The 17,104-nt window shown below is 34.4% G+C and overlaps 1 protein-coding gene and 1 pseudogene across 3 annotated transcripts; both read right to left on the bottom strand.

Annotated features, from left to right (window-relative positions):
- Positions 1-536: 536 nt before the first annotated feature.
- Positions 537-2,669, bottom strand: LOC132307212 (protein CHUP1, chloroplastic). Of its 3 annotated transcripts, none has more exons than XM_059804906.1 (5): positions 1,879-2,657; positions 1,476-1,792; positions 1,276-1,387; positions 883-1,014; positions 537-804 (listed from the first exon to the last, which is right to left on the bottom strand). In XM_059804906.1, the coding sequence occupies exons 1-5, from the start codon at positions 2,596-2,598 to the stop codon at positions 763-765; spliced, it is 1,323 nt and encodes a 440-aa protein (XP_059660889.1). In that variant the 5' UTR covers positions 2,599-2,657; the 3' UTR covers positions 537-762. The 3 variants fall into 3 exon arrangements, with proteins under 3 accessions (XP_059660889.1, XP_059660888.1, XP_059660890.1); XM_059804905.1 differs by having other exon boundaries at positions 537-811; positions 1,879-2,650; XM_059804907.1 differs by lacking the exon at positions 537-804 and having other exon boundaries at positions 905-1,038; positions 1,879-2,669.
- A 2,434-nt stretch (positions 2,670-5,103) lies between these two features.
- Positions 5,104-12,791, bottom strand: LOC132307209 (ran-binding protein 1 homolog c-like; annotated as a pseudogene).
- Positions 12,792-17,104: the final 4,313 nt, after the last annotated feature.

Below are 17,104 nucleotides of genomic sequence, written 5' to 3'. Positions count from 1 at the left end.
TACAAAATTGAGCATAAATCGAATTTTGACTAATAAACACCTTCTTTAAACAATATATGCAGAATAGGATATAGGTCTCATATAGCTTTAATATATACTGGGACTAACAAGCAGGTCAGCTCACTTCATCCTTTTATTTTCACAGTTGTGATTTTGGAACTTCATTATCGGTCTTAGTATGAGCTGACTCATCCCGAATTTTCCCATTTCCAATTCAAATATCTCCTGCACTAATCTTTAGCTGCTGTCGATCTTGTTTTACTAATCTTTAGCTACAGCAGACCTTCCTATATTAACCCTTTGCCACTTTATCACAAACATTTTCAACTATATATATGTATGAACATATCTATTTATGTATAACAAATGCATAGATATATAATTATCACAGGGTATGATCGAGTTGGACAGAATTATTTTGGTTGCAAAAGCAATTTATGCAATAGAAGGGTTTGATTACCAGCCAAATACACAAATACTTCAAGCTACTTTTTTAAGGGTGCCTCAATTTGTTAGATTAGTGCTTGAAAGTTGAGTTGAGAACAGAAGAAACCTATCTGGAATCTTCTGCAGATGTATAGATATAGAGAGTATCTCTGATATAGTAGTTCACAATTACCAGTGATATATCTGGTCTAGCCAAAAAATAACACCTTTTACATTGGTGGGCCGTGGTGTGCCACGGACCACAATCTGCATGCTATCAAGAGTAGGGAGTTTTAGTAGCATACTATTGTTTTTGACAACTCATTTTAACCTTCCTTAGTTCTTCGAATGCCTCCGTGGTGTCCACATCAAAACCACCTGCAAACTGGAAGATTTTGTGGTTAGCAGAACAGGTGAAGGAAATATGAGGTAGTCTTCCAGAGGGTTTCATTTTACCTGGTGCACTCTATAAGCAAACCGAACGCCTTGTAGCAATAGAATCTCTTCTTGCGAGGATTCATTGTATTGCAATTCTTTAGTTACCCTTTTCATATATTCCTTTGCCAGTGCCAATGAACTCAATTTCATCTGCGAAGAACGATAGGGAATTTACTGCTACAATGGTCAGGTAGAAAAAGCCTTTAGTGTGCACATCATAAAGTCTTGGATGACTAGTTACTCTGTTTCTACAGTATGATTCACTTACTGTGACTGATTATATGCGCGCGCGCGCGCACACAAACTTTAGTTATAATGAACTAATTTATTATAACTTTTATTGGTAAAGAGTTGCTCTCAGCTTAATTAAACATACATGCTTTATGATAAAGCTAGTAATGTGCCACCTACCTGGCCAATGAGCCCGATGTCCAGCATCCATTTCCAAGGGATATGGAACTCCCTGTATCTCTTGCTTGTAGCCTCTCTCATTCTCTCAATGTTGTCAACACTTCTTTCCAATCTGCATTATATGAAATTTAATCACGTAATTAAAAAAAACACACAATTGAATGAAGCAACACATAGTACCCTATAGTATACATGCTCGCCTGTCTTGCAATGCTTGTATCTTTGTAAGGGACTGGGTCAAAAGCTGTTTTGGATTATCTTTGAATGATGAAACTTCATATTGGAGGTTTTTCAGGTCCCGGTAGTTGAATGCAGCTTCGCGCAATGCATCTGCTTTTCTCTCTGGCCACCGCGGGAAGTGCTTCAACACAGCCCTTTCATCAACCAGGCAGGACAGCTCTCCATCTAGCCATTTCACAAAGGTCTCCACATCGGAAATCTCTGTAAAGGCTGCACCCTCCACCTCCCTCGTTAAGAAATTAATAAATTCCCCTTGAGTTTCCACATCTGATTTTATCTGTGCATAAAGACACACAGTAATCAGCAGAATTTATGTTTTGGGATAAGTAAAAAAATGTAAGAATTGGTTGCTAGCATACTTACAGCTAATAGATAAGCTGATCGGTTCTCAATTTCTCCAATCATGTTTCTAGAATTTGTGGCTGATGGCAATCCCATCTGATTGGTTTTGCTCTCCCTTTGCGAATCTCTCTTCATGAGTGAACGATAAAAGTCCATCACCTCTGGCACACGATGCACTGCTTTCGATCTAACTAGCAATTTTGATGGTGGTGGTGGCGGCGGTGGTGGTGGTGGAGGTGCTGGTGCTGGTGGCACTTTGTTTCCATTTACTTCTTCGACATAGGCAGGAACTGTAGTGGTAGGTGGAGGCCTAGGTGGTGGTTTTGGTACTCTGGCCGGGCTCTCCTTTTTGGCTGCAGCTTCTACTAAATCTTCCTTTGGATACAGGTTCTCCACTACTGGACTCTTCTCTGGTATTTCCATCTGAATTGCTGGTTTCTGTAAATATTTCTCTGTGATGTTGCTATCCATTGAGTACTGCAACTTCTTCCAAAGCATGGATTTCCTCTCATTATCGTGCGCTTTGAGGGCACTTACTTGCACCCTTAGCCGAGCCACTTCTTGTTTTAATTCCAGATTTTCTTTCTCCAGTGAATTGATCATCGCCAGAGAAGCTTCAAGTTCTCTCCTGAGGAAGGCGATCCTCGATTCATGATCAGGAATCGCCATCCTGTTCTGTTTTATGATGACAGGAGGAAGAGGGAAGCTGAAATGAATTGCTGGATCTTCCTCTTTATGCATGGCCTTACTTCTGAAGTAAGGTATGTGTTCTTCACCTAAGCCTGAAAGGTAAAACAGTTGAGACAATGCCCCTAGATGTGGTAGAATGGCAGGCTGATGTAGTGTAAGTTATTCTAGGGAGAGGATGTTTTGGACATTTCACAAGTCACAACCCTCTGTTAGATTTGGTGATTTAAATTTTACCATTGTATTTTAGTTGTTTGTGTAGGTGAGAGATGTTTTTTACAAGTCACAACCGTTGCCAAGTTAGGTAACCATTAAATTCTCTGGTCAAGTTTAATTTCCCTATGACTTATATGAGTGGTTTCATTTGAAAACCCTAATAAGTAGTGTAGCTCTCTAAATTCTTCCACATTTTACACAGAGTGTATAGCATGGCCTTTGCAACAGATGAAATGTGATTGATTGCAAAATTCCAACTGTCGGTGTGTGAAAACTTGTCTTTCGATTCCCCCACCGTCCATGCGTCGGCAGCGGACTGGGCTATTGGAAACCATTAGGTCAATCTGTTCAAAATTTCTGTGAATTGATGTCTAGGGTATCATATGCAAATGCATTTTCTATTCTTTGCTTGTGAAGCAATTGAAAACTTAGAAAAAGAGAAGAAAAAATATATATATAAAGGACAGTGAGAATGGAAAATTAAAGAAAAAAGAAAAAGAAAAAGTCTGATTATTACAGCCTACCAGAATGAAGTCCTCATATTTTCACTTTCTTTTAGTCCTTTTCCTTTATCTTTTTTTAAAGCTCCTAGTTAGTATGGGTAGCCATGATAGGAGTTCAGAATAGTGAAGATGCTATTGGTAAGTAGAAGGCAAAAACAGATTTAAGTGACATTGCTTTTTATTTATTTATTTATTTGGTAGTTGGACTGGACTTATAATTCCATAATTTCATGATTATGGTGAAGAACATCAAGCAATTAGGTTGAGAGGTTCCTCATGCACCTTTAAAATTTTGTCAACATTTTAATTAACTTCTCCTGCAAAAGGGAAACATCTATACTTGAAAGCCAACCACTAGGGTTCAGCAATCTAAATCATCTTTAAAAATCTTTAATTGTTACACACACACACATACTTATTTATTCAAATTATTAACAAGATTAAAAAAAAAAAAAAGGTGCTTTAAATTCTAGCAGTAGGTAGACCCTGCTTTGAGATCCTTAATTTCTTTTTTTATTCTTTTTATTATTTATTTTTTATTTATTTTTTGTGTAGGGTCCATGCCAATCTTTATTTATTGAATTCCATTGCCTATGGGTTAGGGAACCCCTAGAGAGGGGTGGTGGACATGCACAACTGGGTGATAACTCAAGAACATAAGAATATGAGATGGGTATTGTCTTTGGTCCTAATTTATTGTAGGAGTATGAAACTTGAGCAAATTCATGGTGGACATTTCACTCATATGGTTGATGCCCTTAAACAAAGGGAAGCTAAGCTGTCTACCAAATTAGTCAAATAGATGGTACTAGTATTGATTTCTGAATTCTCGGTACCTGTCGCTAACTTCTCTTAATGTTATAATTATTGAAGCCTGTCACAAGTTTTTTACTTTTCTTCTTCTTTGGTACAACTTTTAATGGAGCTTGAAGATCCCAGGTTCCCACTGGATGAAGGCATCATCTGTAAAATATAGTGTGTGAAAAGTAAATAATACCTTTATATCATAATAATATATTGTATTGCAATACGTAAGGCTATTATTGTCTTTTCATACAAGAGAAGGGCAAAATTGTCATTTTATATATTTTGGTCAACAAATCTGCAGAAATAAAACGTTACAGGTGTCATTGAGCACACACGCAAAATCTGAGGAGAGGTCAAAGTAATAAACGCTGAATAATCTATTTGTGTAATTTGCTCAAACCTCAATGAAGGTTAGTGTAATTTAACCATAAAATAACCATATTGAAAGATTCATTTGAATGAAAATAAGCTGTGCATATCTCACAAGCTTTTAGGTGACAAGTATTATGGCCAAATCTATATCAAAGTATAAAAGTACCTTCATGACATCAATAGTTCACCATAAATCACCTCCATATATACAAAGTACTAACCAAGAAGCAACATTAATTATATATTTGAATCTAGAAATTTTTTGATCGAGTGCACCAGCCTACCTCGTTGAAGATCGTAACATATCTGACACACTAAATTTTTATAAACAATTTTTTATAAATAGTTTGAACGTACCAATAATGTAGCATGCCTGACACACCCAATATTAAGTCAAGGATTTAGGGGGACAAAACAAAATCCGATCCTTGTCCTATTATTGATTAACTTTCACTTCAATAAGCACAGACTATGCTTCGGCTAATCTCCTGTTACAATTGAAATTGGTCGATCTTGATTATGTATCTACCAGGGTTAATTAAACTTTATGATGCATCCAAACGTTGTTAATAAAATTCACTACATTAGTCACTCAATATAATATTTTCTTAATTGTCACAAAGTAAAAAGTAAATAAAATTTGCTGGTATGGCCTAGAATATGGAAGCAACCGCCAACAAACCATGTGAATCATTTCTCTGCGCATCATTTCAATGAAATGAAATTAAGCATCACAGCGATTGTTGTATAAAACTGAAAAATGAATAGGGGGGTATAACCCCTAAAAAAAAAAACTAACAAAAAGCACAACTGGACTGATAACTTACTCCAAGTTGAATAAACGGTCAACCCTCGTAAAACCCTCTGAAAATGCCCGAACGGAGAAAGACCTCGACAATAGGACCTGTATTCGACCAATGTTGACCACGACTCCGACACAAACCGACAAAATCCACACCATTCCACCCACATACAACCGCTCCGGTGCACTTGACCAAGCTGAGTACACCAAGAACCCGGTGGTAAATGATGTGAGAAAATTGACATCATTCGAATGACACCATGTATCAAAACAAACGCATCCTCCTTTAAGTTGAGGAAACAGTCTTCTCGTCCTTGTTCTCTGAATCTGCTTTTACAGGCTCACCTTCAGATTCCTTATCTGCCTTGGATGCAACAGGCACCTCTTCACCCCTTTTGTCCTCTGATTTCTTATCCTCAACACTCAAATTCTCAAGAAGACCAGCAGCAGCAGCAGCAGCAGGCGATGCATCTTTAGCAGCAGCAGGCGATGCATCTTCAGCAGCAGCAGATGCATCTTCCTCTCTCTCCCGTTGGGATTCAACAACCTCTTGAAACTTTTCCTTAAAGGTTTTGCAAACTAAAAAGAAAAGAAAAGGGCGCATTAAATAAAAAATGATCAGGGACAAATTGGAAAAATAAAAATAAAAAATTGAAATACAAACAAATAAAAGTCACAACTTTTTTTATTTTTATGTTACTCTTCAGTCTTTAGGAATAAAATGCCATCAGATGTATAAACAAGTTTAGACGAACCATGACTCATAAAAATGACTTCTATAAGCCGCTTGAGCACAACAAAATGAATAAGTAATAAACTGTACATGAAATTTTAACAAGCAAAAATTTTAATTTAAGATACTGAATTTAGAATTGCATATCAGCTAAACTCTTGAAGAAGTTATTGGACAACACCATGACAAAAATATACTGTACCAGAATGATGGGCTGTCGAAATGGCAATCCAAGAATGCAAAATCTATGGGACTAAAACTAAGTCTCAATTCAGATCCTTTAATACAACACTCAACAATCACCAGTACGTGCATTAGCATCGTTACTTAATGTCCCCATAGCCCTTCAAACCTATCCCATCATTGGGCCATCAATCAAAAATGTGAACAACAACAATAACAAGAAAAACCATTAAAAAAAATATATATAATAGTTTACTTGAAAATTTTGAGAATACTCCACTCCGTGATTATCTGTATGTTATAAGACGTTCCCGACAAAGAGATCCAAGATCCAAGTCAAATTCTAAAGGAGGGTGCCAAAATGTCATTCAGATAAGTACTCCCACAAGGACAACAATGGATGTGTGTGAAAGGTTTGAACGTCCAGTCTTGTAGGGGAATTAGGGATAGTATTTCAGCCCACTATTTTTCTAATACATAATTAACCCAGTCATCGTCAATTTGAATACATAATTGGCATGACACGAGGAAATAATGGCTAGATTACCATAACTTTCCAATCCTAAATGTGCTTCGTTACCACCATCTATAAAGGTATTCATGTTTGCCAGGGTTTCTGTAATTCTAACTTATTTTTAATGAAGCAGTTCCAATGAGTTGGGCCCTTCACATTATGGATCTTAAAACTTGCACTATTCCTATGGCTTGAACCCAAGCCCCGATCTCTTGACAAGATAGCCATGTCCTATGTACAAAATTTAGCTACTACAATGACAAAAGGATCAAGAAAAAAAGAACAAAACAATGGGCACGTCTTTAAAGATAGCTTCAATGACCGGCAACAGCCATGAGAGCAATGAAATCTATCATTTTCATGTATGAAAGAAGCTACACATGACCACCATAACATCTACCATTTTGCCAGATAAGTGACATTGGATAAAATTTTTAAAAATGGTATTACTAAAGCACAATTAATTTTCTAATCACCAAATTTTTGTTTGTTATTCTGTAGGAAAAGGTGACGACATTAACACCATGAATTACCTCTACTCTGAAATTTAATTGTCAATCACATACAGCTTCTAGGTTTAAGAGAAACTATCTTACAAAAAGAATAGATTATGATGTCACAATATACTTGTCTCCAGAGTTCACAATATTCAAAAAACATTGACCATAATACATAGGGATAAGGATACCGCAATTGAAAAATGTAAGTGGGTTGGTGTGATATTGTCTTTTTTGATAAGTGGTGTAACTTGTCTTCCCCGATCAAATTAGGATAGGCTAAGCTAAGACCTACTATTATGAAAAAACAATTTATATGGATTTCATACAGAAAAGTCAGCCATCAAAGATACTTCTCAATGAGGCGATTGATAGAAATATATAGAAGGAAAAGGAAACTCATAGTAATAAGATATTTATTGACTTAAAGAAGTATGTGCTCTCTTTAGGTAAATTTATGAGATTAAGAGATAAGCAGTAATTAATTGGTGAACAATTGGGAAAGCAGAAAAGATAATATTCCATAACAATAGACTTTTATTTGGGCCTGTTTGGCATTGCTATTAAAATGAAAGGAAAAAAAAAAAAAACTTTTGCCAGTAGAGTTGCCAAAAAATTGCTGTTAGTAAAAAGCATTATGGTGTTTGGTGATACATTATATAAAGTACTTTTCACAATAAAAATATTTTTAAATCTGTTCGGTAGCAATATTTTTTAAAACACTCATATTCTTAATTTTATAAAAATGTCCTTCAATGGAATGTTATTATATTTGATACTAACAACTCTATAAAAGGAGGGGCTAAATTGTCTTCATAAAAATAAAAAGGATAAAATTTTCTAAGGAAAAACAGTTACCTAAAATATAAAACCTCTACTCAGAATGCAGTTTTAAAAGCTGGAAATTTTAACTTCATACAAAAGCTATAATTGATAACTATTAAAAGTGATTTTAATTGGTTATCAAACACATCTAAACGCAAATTTTGAAATAAAAGAGCTTTTAAGCAGTTGAAAAGCAATCCCAAACAGGCCCTTAGAAGATTAGCAAAGAGCATTGGTATTATTAAAAAATGAATCAACTTGAACATGTTCAAGAAGAGCCTAATATTGAGTGCTGTTTGCTAGAGATATAGCTAAAGCAATAAAATTAATTTCAATCTATGCAAATGTTGTAGATACATATTAGAATAGGATCTATCCCCTTTATGTTTCTAACGATTAATCTAATGGATCCGGCTCCTCAACATTTCTCACTTCCGGTGGACAAGCGGCCACGTAGAGTAGTGAATCACAAATTTTTATTAAAAAATAACTATCTAACGCAAAATGGCGTCACTTTGAGCTGGGTAGTTTTTAAAAAGTTTCAATGTTAAGTTGCCTAACGCCAAAGGGTCTCTTTAATTAATGCATCATGCACCTCATGATGCATTAAAAGATTCTGTCCTCTACCCCTATCTCTCTCTCCTCGAACATGCACCTCATGATGCATTAAAACATTCTCTCCTCTTCCCCTCTCTCTCTCTCCTTGAACGTTTTGGCCATGCGCATATCTCTCTCTCAACTACAACGAATTGTTGGTCTACTTAAATGAATCCAGCTCCTCTACATTTCTCACTTCCGGCGGACAAGCGGCCACGTAGAGGAATGAATCACAATTTTTTATTTAAAAAAAAAAAACCATCTAACGCAAAATGGCGTCATTTTGAGCTGGGTAGTTTTAAAAAAGTTCCAATGTTAAGTTGCCTAACGCCAAAGGGTCTGTTTAATTAATGCATGATGCACCTCATGATGCATTAAAACATCCTCTCCTCTTCCCCCCTCTCTCTCTCCTCGGGGCATAGTGGATTTGTTTTTAAAAAATAATAAGAAGTACAAGGGAAAGAAAAATGAATTTTGAAGGAAACAAATTAGAGCATGATTGGGGTTTTGGGGGGGGGGGGGGTGGGGTTTATATATACACGTAAAAAATAAAAGAGGGGGATTGTGGGGAAAAAAAATAAAAAAATAAGAATAAGAAGAAGTAAAAGGGAAAGGAAAATGAATTTTGAAGAATTTTAGGGGGGGGGGGGGGGGGGGCATGATATACAAATTTCTTATATATATGTATGTATGTAAAAAAATAAAATAAAAACCATATATATTATATAGGGCGGGGCTAGGCCGGGGGGTCATGTGCCCACCGGGCACACACTGGCTCCACCCCTAATTGTACACTCTCTTCCTCCAACTTAAATGAGTTGATATATTTGGATTTACTCTCTCCGCAATAATTACATTAAATTTTCAGAATTCAATTGAGATGCTAAATGTATCACTTTAAGAATATCTCTTAACACGTTACCTCTCAATACAAGTTAGCTTTTGAATCTCTCTCTCTCTCTCTCTCAGTTCATTCCAACGTTAAATCCTAATTATATATATTTTTTCAATAACATTTTTCTCTCTTAGCTGATTTCTCTTGCTACCACACACACTCCTTTTCTTCTCCCATTTTCTTTTTCAGATCTCATACATTGTAAGATTTATATTACACAATGTATATTACACAATATATGAGATCTGAAAAAGAAAAGGAAGAAGAAAAAAATAAAAATTCTATCACTGTCATACATTATAAGATTTAAGTTTAATCCTCACTCATTTTAATTTTTCTTCTTGTTTTTTTCTAGGTGAACAAAATCTCAAATCTCTAGGCTTCAAACTTTGTGCAACATGTAAGAAACAATAAAATTTAGTGTGTTCGCTTTATTTTTTCCCCCTCAAATTAGTTCCATTGTATATATAAATCAGATTTTTTTTTTCGTTAAATATATCACATATTTTTGTATTATTTTATTCTTTGTATTGGGAGTGGTGATTTTATTTCTTTAAATAAAGAGTGCTTTAGGCTTCCCATAGATAATACAACAGTTGATGTAGAATGAAAACCGCATAATGGAATGGAATTGATTTGGTTGAAGATGCTTATATATTTTATAATGAGTATGGGCACAGAGTTCGATTTAGTATAAGAAAGGAGCATTGTAATAAAAGCTCTATGGGAGAGGTTATATCAAAGCTTGTTTGTTTGTTCTAAATAGCGGTTTTGAGTTAAAGACAAGCTGGATTGTATGACAAAGAACCCTAGGGCTGAGACGAGGACTGGTTGTGATGCCTTAGTATTCTCTATTGTGCTATTGTGTTGGTGCTGTGATGTTTGGACTGAAGATTGTAGCACTATGGTCGTTTGATAGGATTTCAGAGTTCTTGTATGTCTTTTCTATACTTTAGTAACTATGTGATTGAGATGAAAGTTTATTCACTACAGATCTATATCTTATGTGCATCATTCCTCGATATGGCTTTTGTTGATCTGTTTCTATATGAGTGTCTAAAACAAGTTGTTCTTCACAATCCCTCTGACTTAGAGTTCATTCACTAAACTTTAGAAAAGTTTTTTCTACTAAAGTTCTTCATTTGAACTTAGAAGGAAAGCCAAGTGCAACTGCGTTTATTAACGATTGGCAGTTATATTAGAGTCATCTCCTTTGCTATGTTTCAGTAGTGTACTATTGGGAAGAAAGAAAAAAAACTTCCTTTAAGTTTTTCAATTCAGAAAGATCCAATGAGAGGTCACGATCTCAATTCAGATCTGAAAATTGTACGATTCATTTAAGTAGGGCAACAATTCATTGAAGTTGAGAAAGAGACACATGCATGGCTAAAACATCCGAGGTGAGAGAGAGAGAAGAGAGAGTGTTTTAATGCATCAGACAACTTAACGTTGCCTGGTGCATTAATTAAAGAGACCTTTGGAGTTAGGCAACTTAGTACTTTTTTAAAGACTACCCAGTGCAAACCAACGTCGTTTGGTGCTGGGTAGTTGACAAAAAAAAAAATAGGGATTCACTCCTCTATGTGGTCGCTTATCCGCTCCTTAGAAGCGGACAAAAAACAGAAATGTAGAGGAGCCAATAATGCGTACATTTAGTAGAATAATGCATAGTTGTTCAGATGGATCAATGGTAATATAAAAGGATGCTATTACCAGGGATGGATCTAGAAATTCATATGGGGGGGGGGGGGAATTTCAAAATTTTATGGGCATAAATGCAAAAAAGTACAAATTTAGAGGTGTAAAATGTAAAAACAAAAGGGCGGATGCCCCCACTGAGCCCACTGTAGATCAATGCCTGGCTATTACTACTTAACTACCATAAAACAAAGTATATTCAAAATAGAACAATTCAAAATCAAAGCTAATGGAAACATCTGCTGTAGCATATCAAACAATGATATACTTATCCCAAAAAAAAAAAAAAAAATCAAACCTAATGAACCAAAATCGGTGACTGCTCTATTCAGGGGAAAAAAATATTAAAAAAAAAATCAGTGACTGCTCTAATACTTCAGAAAGAAGTCAATATAGGTCTCATTATGATAGACTGATAGTGAAAGCACAAGTAGGAAGTAGCATGCAAGGGGCTAAATCCTTAAAGTCCAAGTCCTGAACCACAAAGTTAATCCTTTTCCTCCTTTTCAATAGGAATGAAGATAACTAATCAAGAAAAAGATATCCATCCAGATATAACAGATAGAAAACCATGATAATCTAGTTCAAGCTTTTCTACACTCTATCAGTCTGTTTTTTTTTGTGTATTGCTATTCTCGTTGTTCTTTGCAGATAATAGTAATGTATAATAAGATCCTACTACGATGAACTTAAGCAAGACTGGGATCAATAAAAAGGATTAACCATCACATATCAACTTTATGATACTAAAAGAAAATTTCAAACATAAAAGAAGGAATTCATAAGACATATGCTTACTCTCAATCGATACAAATCGAATGCAGAAGAGTTCATCCCTCAATTCACCATCTGCAAAATCAGTTGCATGCCAGACACAAGACTTTTCGTTTCCAGTATGTTCTAGAATCGACATGGTCGGAAGAACGTCAAAAGAATAAATAAACAAAAAACAAATTTACGATCAGAAATCAAGACATTCAAGTGAAAAAACGCAAATTGTAATAGAAAAATAAACTAACATACTGAGATGGTTTGCGCAGATCCGGAGAGTATGCGATTGCCGCAAAACAAGCCGAACTTTGCCCGATTCCTTGTGCTTCAAAAATTTCACAGTACCAGCGCCTCTCTCCTTCCACTGATTGCCATCTCTATCGAATCGGTAAAGCTTACACTTCCTGAAGAGAAAGTATATATATATAAAATAAAATAAAAAATAAAAAAAAGCAAATCAAATCATAAACCCTAGGGTTTTAAGCAAATTTAAGCATATCACAAGAGCTCCGTGCATGGATCTGAGAAACAAGTAATAAAGAGAATGAGAGAAGAGAGTAGTCTACAGATCAAGCATGGCGTCCTCGTCTTCTTCGCCGGTGGTGACAGCGACCTCTTGGAGTGCGCGATTGGATTTGTTGGTGCTCCGGTGTCTTCATCCTCGCCGGTAGCGGTTTCTTCTTCGTGCACGGGATCGGCCATTATAGAGAGACGGAGTGAGAGTGTCTTTTGAGAGAAGCAGATGATGTTGAACCAGAAACCGAGTGGATTAGAGGGTTTTACAGGGGTTTAAGCACAGCACAGGCGTGACAATTACGCACAAAAGAAAACTTTAAACGTAATTTGTAAAAATTTGTCGGAGTAAAGAAAAAAATAAATTGCAAAAGAGAAGATAAAAATAAATAAAATTGTTACATAAAATATTTGCAATTTTGTTTATTTATTTATTTTTGTAGATATATATTTTTTTTATTGACGAGAAACACACACCTCACTCACACAGAGAATCAATTCCATGATTTTGGTTCCTCATTAGTTCGATTCTGAAACTGGAGCAATTAAGAATTGGAACCGTACTAATAATTATATATATTATTCTTCTACTGTAAACTTTTCAAAAGACTCCGATTATGTTGTAGTAATCCTATTAGAAAATTATTCATGTAAAACCTCTCCATCCAAATCCTAATAGAGGGATATCTATATTTTTATATATACTATTATTAAAAATATAAGAAGTTTCTATCCAATTTTGAGTTTTCACCCTATATTTATTTATTCTTTTTAAAAGAATTTTTAGAAGAGAGTTTCTATATAATTCTATCACATATTTTATATATTTATTATTCAAAATGCACTATGGATTTAGAATCATTAAATAGTATAGACATAAATGTGGCCCAAGGTATTGCTAGGGGAAAAAATTCCTCCCCATTTGCTCTCTCACTGAAGAACGGCAAGTAAGCATCCAACACTGGTGCGTACGGCCACATTTTTAACATAGTTTTGTCATCACCAACTCAATAATGTAAGTAAAAAATTTACTAATTTATACTTTATTTTACCATATATACAAATAATGATTTATACGGTTATATTTTATACGGTTTATTATATTACTATTTAAATTAAAATACTTTTTTTACTTTTTCTCTTCTGTATCAGAATTTTGTTAATATATGGTATATAGTTTATTCTTCTTCTATTTCAAATAATGTAAATGCACAAGAACAAACAAACTGATTTTGAGGTTGTCTCTAAACAATATAAAATACGTTCCAAAATTTGGTTTTACAGATTTTTTTAATGTTAATCAGACCTAATAACCCAAACTTCAAATTCTTTAGATAACCAAAATCACCTATGGGTAACCCAAACTTCAAATTCTTTAGATAACCAAAATCACCTATGGGTTGCCTATAAATAAGATAATAGTTGTTTTACAAAAAAACATAAAAATCAGAGCCTCTCGCTTACAATTGCCAAATGGCCAAAATCTTTTTTCCAAAATAGGTCTGATTTTGTTTCTTTGAAGAGAGAGCTCGTTAATCACAAAGTATCACTTTATGTAATGTGTTATGGATTTGCTTTACGTTTGATCTGATTTTGCTTCTTTCAGACTTAATTTTGATGAGGGGAAGTTCATTTCGTTTGGATGCAAAGCTGACTTTTTGCAGGGAAGGTTTTTTTTTTTTTTTTTTTTTTTTCTTTTTGGGGAAGTTTAATTTTCAACTTTTCTGCCACTTATTTTGTCAAGTGGAACCAGTAAAGTGAAATTAGATTAATTAAATATTGCAATATATATATGTTTATATGAATGAAAGTTGTATGTATAAATTGTGGGACCTATAAAGTGAAAATTTAATCGGCTTTGAAGAATGCATTTTGCTGAAAAGTATTTAAAACAAAAAAAGTTATTTGAAACTCTTTTAATTATTAATATAATTTAACTGACAATTATATCTTACTAAATCATGAATAATAGCAAAGAGTTAAATTGGAATGTACAAAGAAGGGAAGAAAAAAAAAAAACCATAATTAAAGTGATTGAGTGAAATTGCCAATGATGCAGCAACAATTAATTGGCATAGTGAGGATCCAGTATACAAATTTTACCCAACCCAATCTACATGCTAGAAGTTTTTTTTTTATTTTATTTAATTTCCTTGACTACATGATAGAAGTTGAAAGAGATGAAAAAAGAAAATGAAAAAAAAAAATAAAACAGAGATGGTAGCAAAAATATCCCATTTTTATTTTTATTTATAATTATAAATCACTTTAACAATGGAACAGGTAGCCTTCAAAAAAGAATATATATATATATATATATATATATATATATATTGAGAGAAAGAAAAGTTATTTAGAATTCTACATAGAGTTAATTTTGGATGAAAGTTCATAAATCTTGAACTCTTCAGACTTTGAAGTCAACTAGGAGTCAATAGTAATTTTTGCTGGCAACTCCTCAATCTCTTTGTTCTTCTTTGTTGAATCTTTTTTCAACAATATTTTTTTCAATAAAGTTCTGTGAAATTTTGCTCAACATTATTTTTTAATTTTTTTTTGGATAGAAAGAGAAAGATAAAAGTTTGCAATGAAATTAAAAAATGGAAATAGGTTAAATAATGAACAATATAGGAATTTTATATTTATTACTTAAAAAATTGTGTATCTTGCGGAAAGTCGATCATGAAGTATGTTTTATTTAGGGATGGCAACGGGGCGGGTTTGGAGCGGGTTTTCCTAAATCCCGTCCCGCCCTTTTTAATTTTTGTCAAGTCCATGCCCGCCCCGAGACCCGCGACGGGTTAGATTTTCATGTCCAGCCCCGCTCCGTTGGGAAATACTGTGCCCCGTGCCCGCCCAGTTGACAAATTTTTTTCTCCCACGTTTTGGAACTTAAGCTCGTGCTATTTAAATGTGGAAAGCCTGTGAATGGCACAACATAAATGAAATTATGTATCCCAACAAAAATAAAAACCAAATCACAAAAAGTTCTAAACTTCAACTTCCACCATAACCAAAACAAAAACAAATTTAATACCAAGTTTACATCCCAAATTAGGATGTAAGAGATGGGCAACTCGGTAAGCTGCTAAAATAAGTTATTAATATTATATATATATATATATATATATATATATATATATATATATATATAATATAGTTATATGCTTAGCGGGGTGGGGCGGGGCGGGGCGGGGCGGGGCGAGGCCCCTATGATATGTGTACTAAACCCTTACCCGCCCCGTGACCCACAACGGGTACAAAATTTGTGTCCATGTCCGCCCCAACGGTATAAAAAATGTTCCCATATCCATTATTAATGGGGCGGGACGGGGTGGAGCCCCGGCGGGGCGGTAAAAATTGACATCCCTAGTTTTATTGGTTTTAGACTTTTTAAAAATCCGTTTTTAAAAAAATTAATAAACTCTCTATTATTGGCGAATGACTTTCTGGGCTTAGAAGCCCGTTTTGAAGCCACGGGACGCCTAGCCAAATGGGCCCATACGTTTTATACAGAAGTTGTATGTATAAATTGTGGGACCCATAAAGTGAAAATTAAATTCATTAAATATTGCAATATATATATATATATATATATATATATATATATATATATACTGAAGCTGTAAATATAAATTGATAGCTTAATACGAATTTAGCTCAAAGTGCTGTATATATAAATTGATAGCTTAATACGAATTTAGCTCAAAGTGCCAAGTCAGTTTTTTTACCTCACTGGACCAATCCAGCGACTGGTAAATGGAGAGGATTTTTTTCCGCTAGGGGAGGACCGGGGAATCGGTTCGGTTCTGTTTTAATTTCATGTCTCAATGATTCTGGTTTTAATTTCTAGGAACCGTTGAAAACGGTTTTGGTTCGGCCATGAAACATATCGAACCGAACCATGTGCAATCCTATAGGAGATACCGCTAGGTCACAAAGTTCTCGGTTATTTTCAACAAAAATTTTCTTAGCAAATATTTCGTAGTGTAACACATTGAAAATTTATATATGTCCAAATAAAATCATTATCATCCTAAAAAGAAAATTACAAAAAATGATGTAAACAGCATCAAATAATTATAATTCATTCTTGAATTTAACAATTATGTGAAATTCATTTCTTCGTCGAGGTTTCAAGAGCATCATTTTACTCTCATTTTCGCTTTCTTCTGTATTACAGTTAAATTGCTAAAAAGTGCTCATGTATTTCTAGTGCATATGTTTGTTGGACGCATATAGTCTTTACAACACACAATGATAATTAGAAATCATAAAAACAAAAAACTAATTAAACCCTACAAAAACCCAATAAACAAAAATATGGAAGATCAAACAAAATTATTAAGAACACATTTTTTTTAAGAGATCCTTAACCTGAAAACAAGGTTATGCTTAATGGCAAAATGGAATTTCCATATAGAGTTTCAATAACTCAGTTGTTTATCACCCCGGGGTGGATGATTTATACTTTGAGAAGCCAACTTTTATATATATATATATATATATATATATTTCTTTGGCAAGAAACTCACAAACCCATTTGCGGTTTGTCCCTAGGATCGACCGTATGGTCAGCTGACCATTCTCTCCCCTACTTCAAGTTATGAAATGAGAACCACCACCACCACAAG

This window comes from Cornus florida, unplaced genomic scaffold (assembly GCF_030987335.1).
Source record: "Cornus florida cultivar Cherokee Brave unplaced genomic scaffold, ASM3098733v1 CherokeeBrave_3.0.0_Hap2_Chr05, whole genome shotgun sequence".
NCBI lineage: Eukaryota > Viridiplantae > Streptophyta > Magnoliopsida > Cornales > Cornaceae > Cornus > Cornus florida.
Note: the sequence above shows the minus strand (reverse complement) of the source record. Positions and strands in the feature narration are given on the sequence as shown.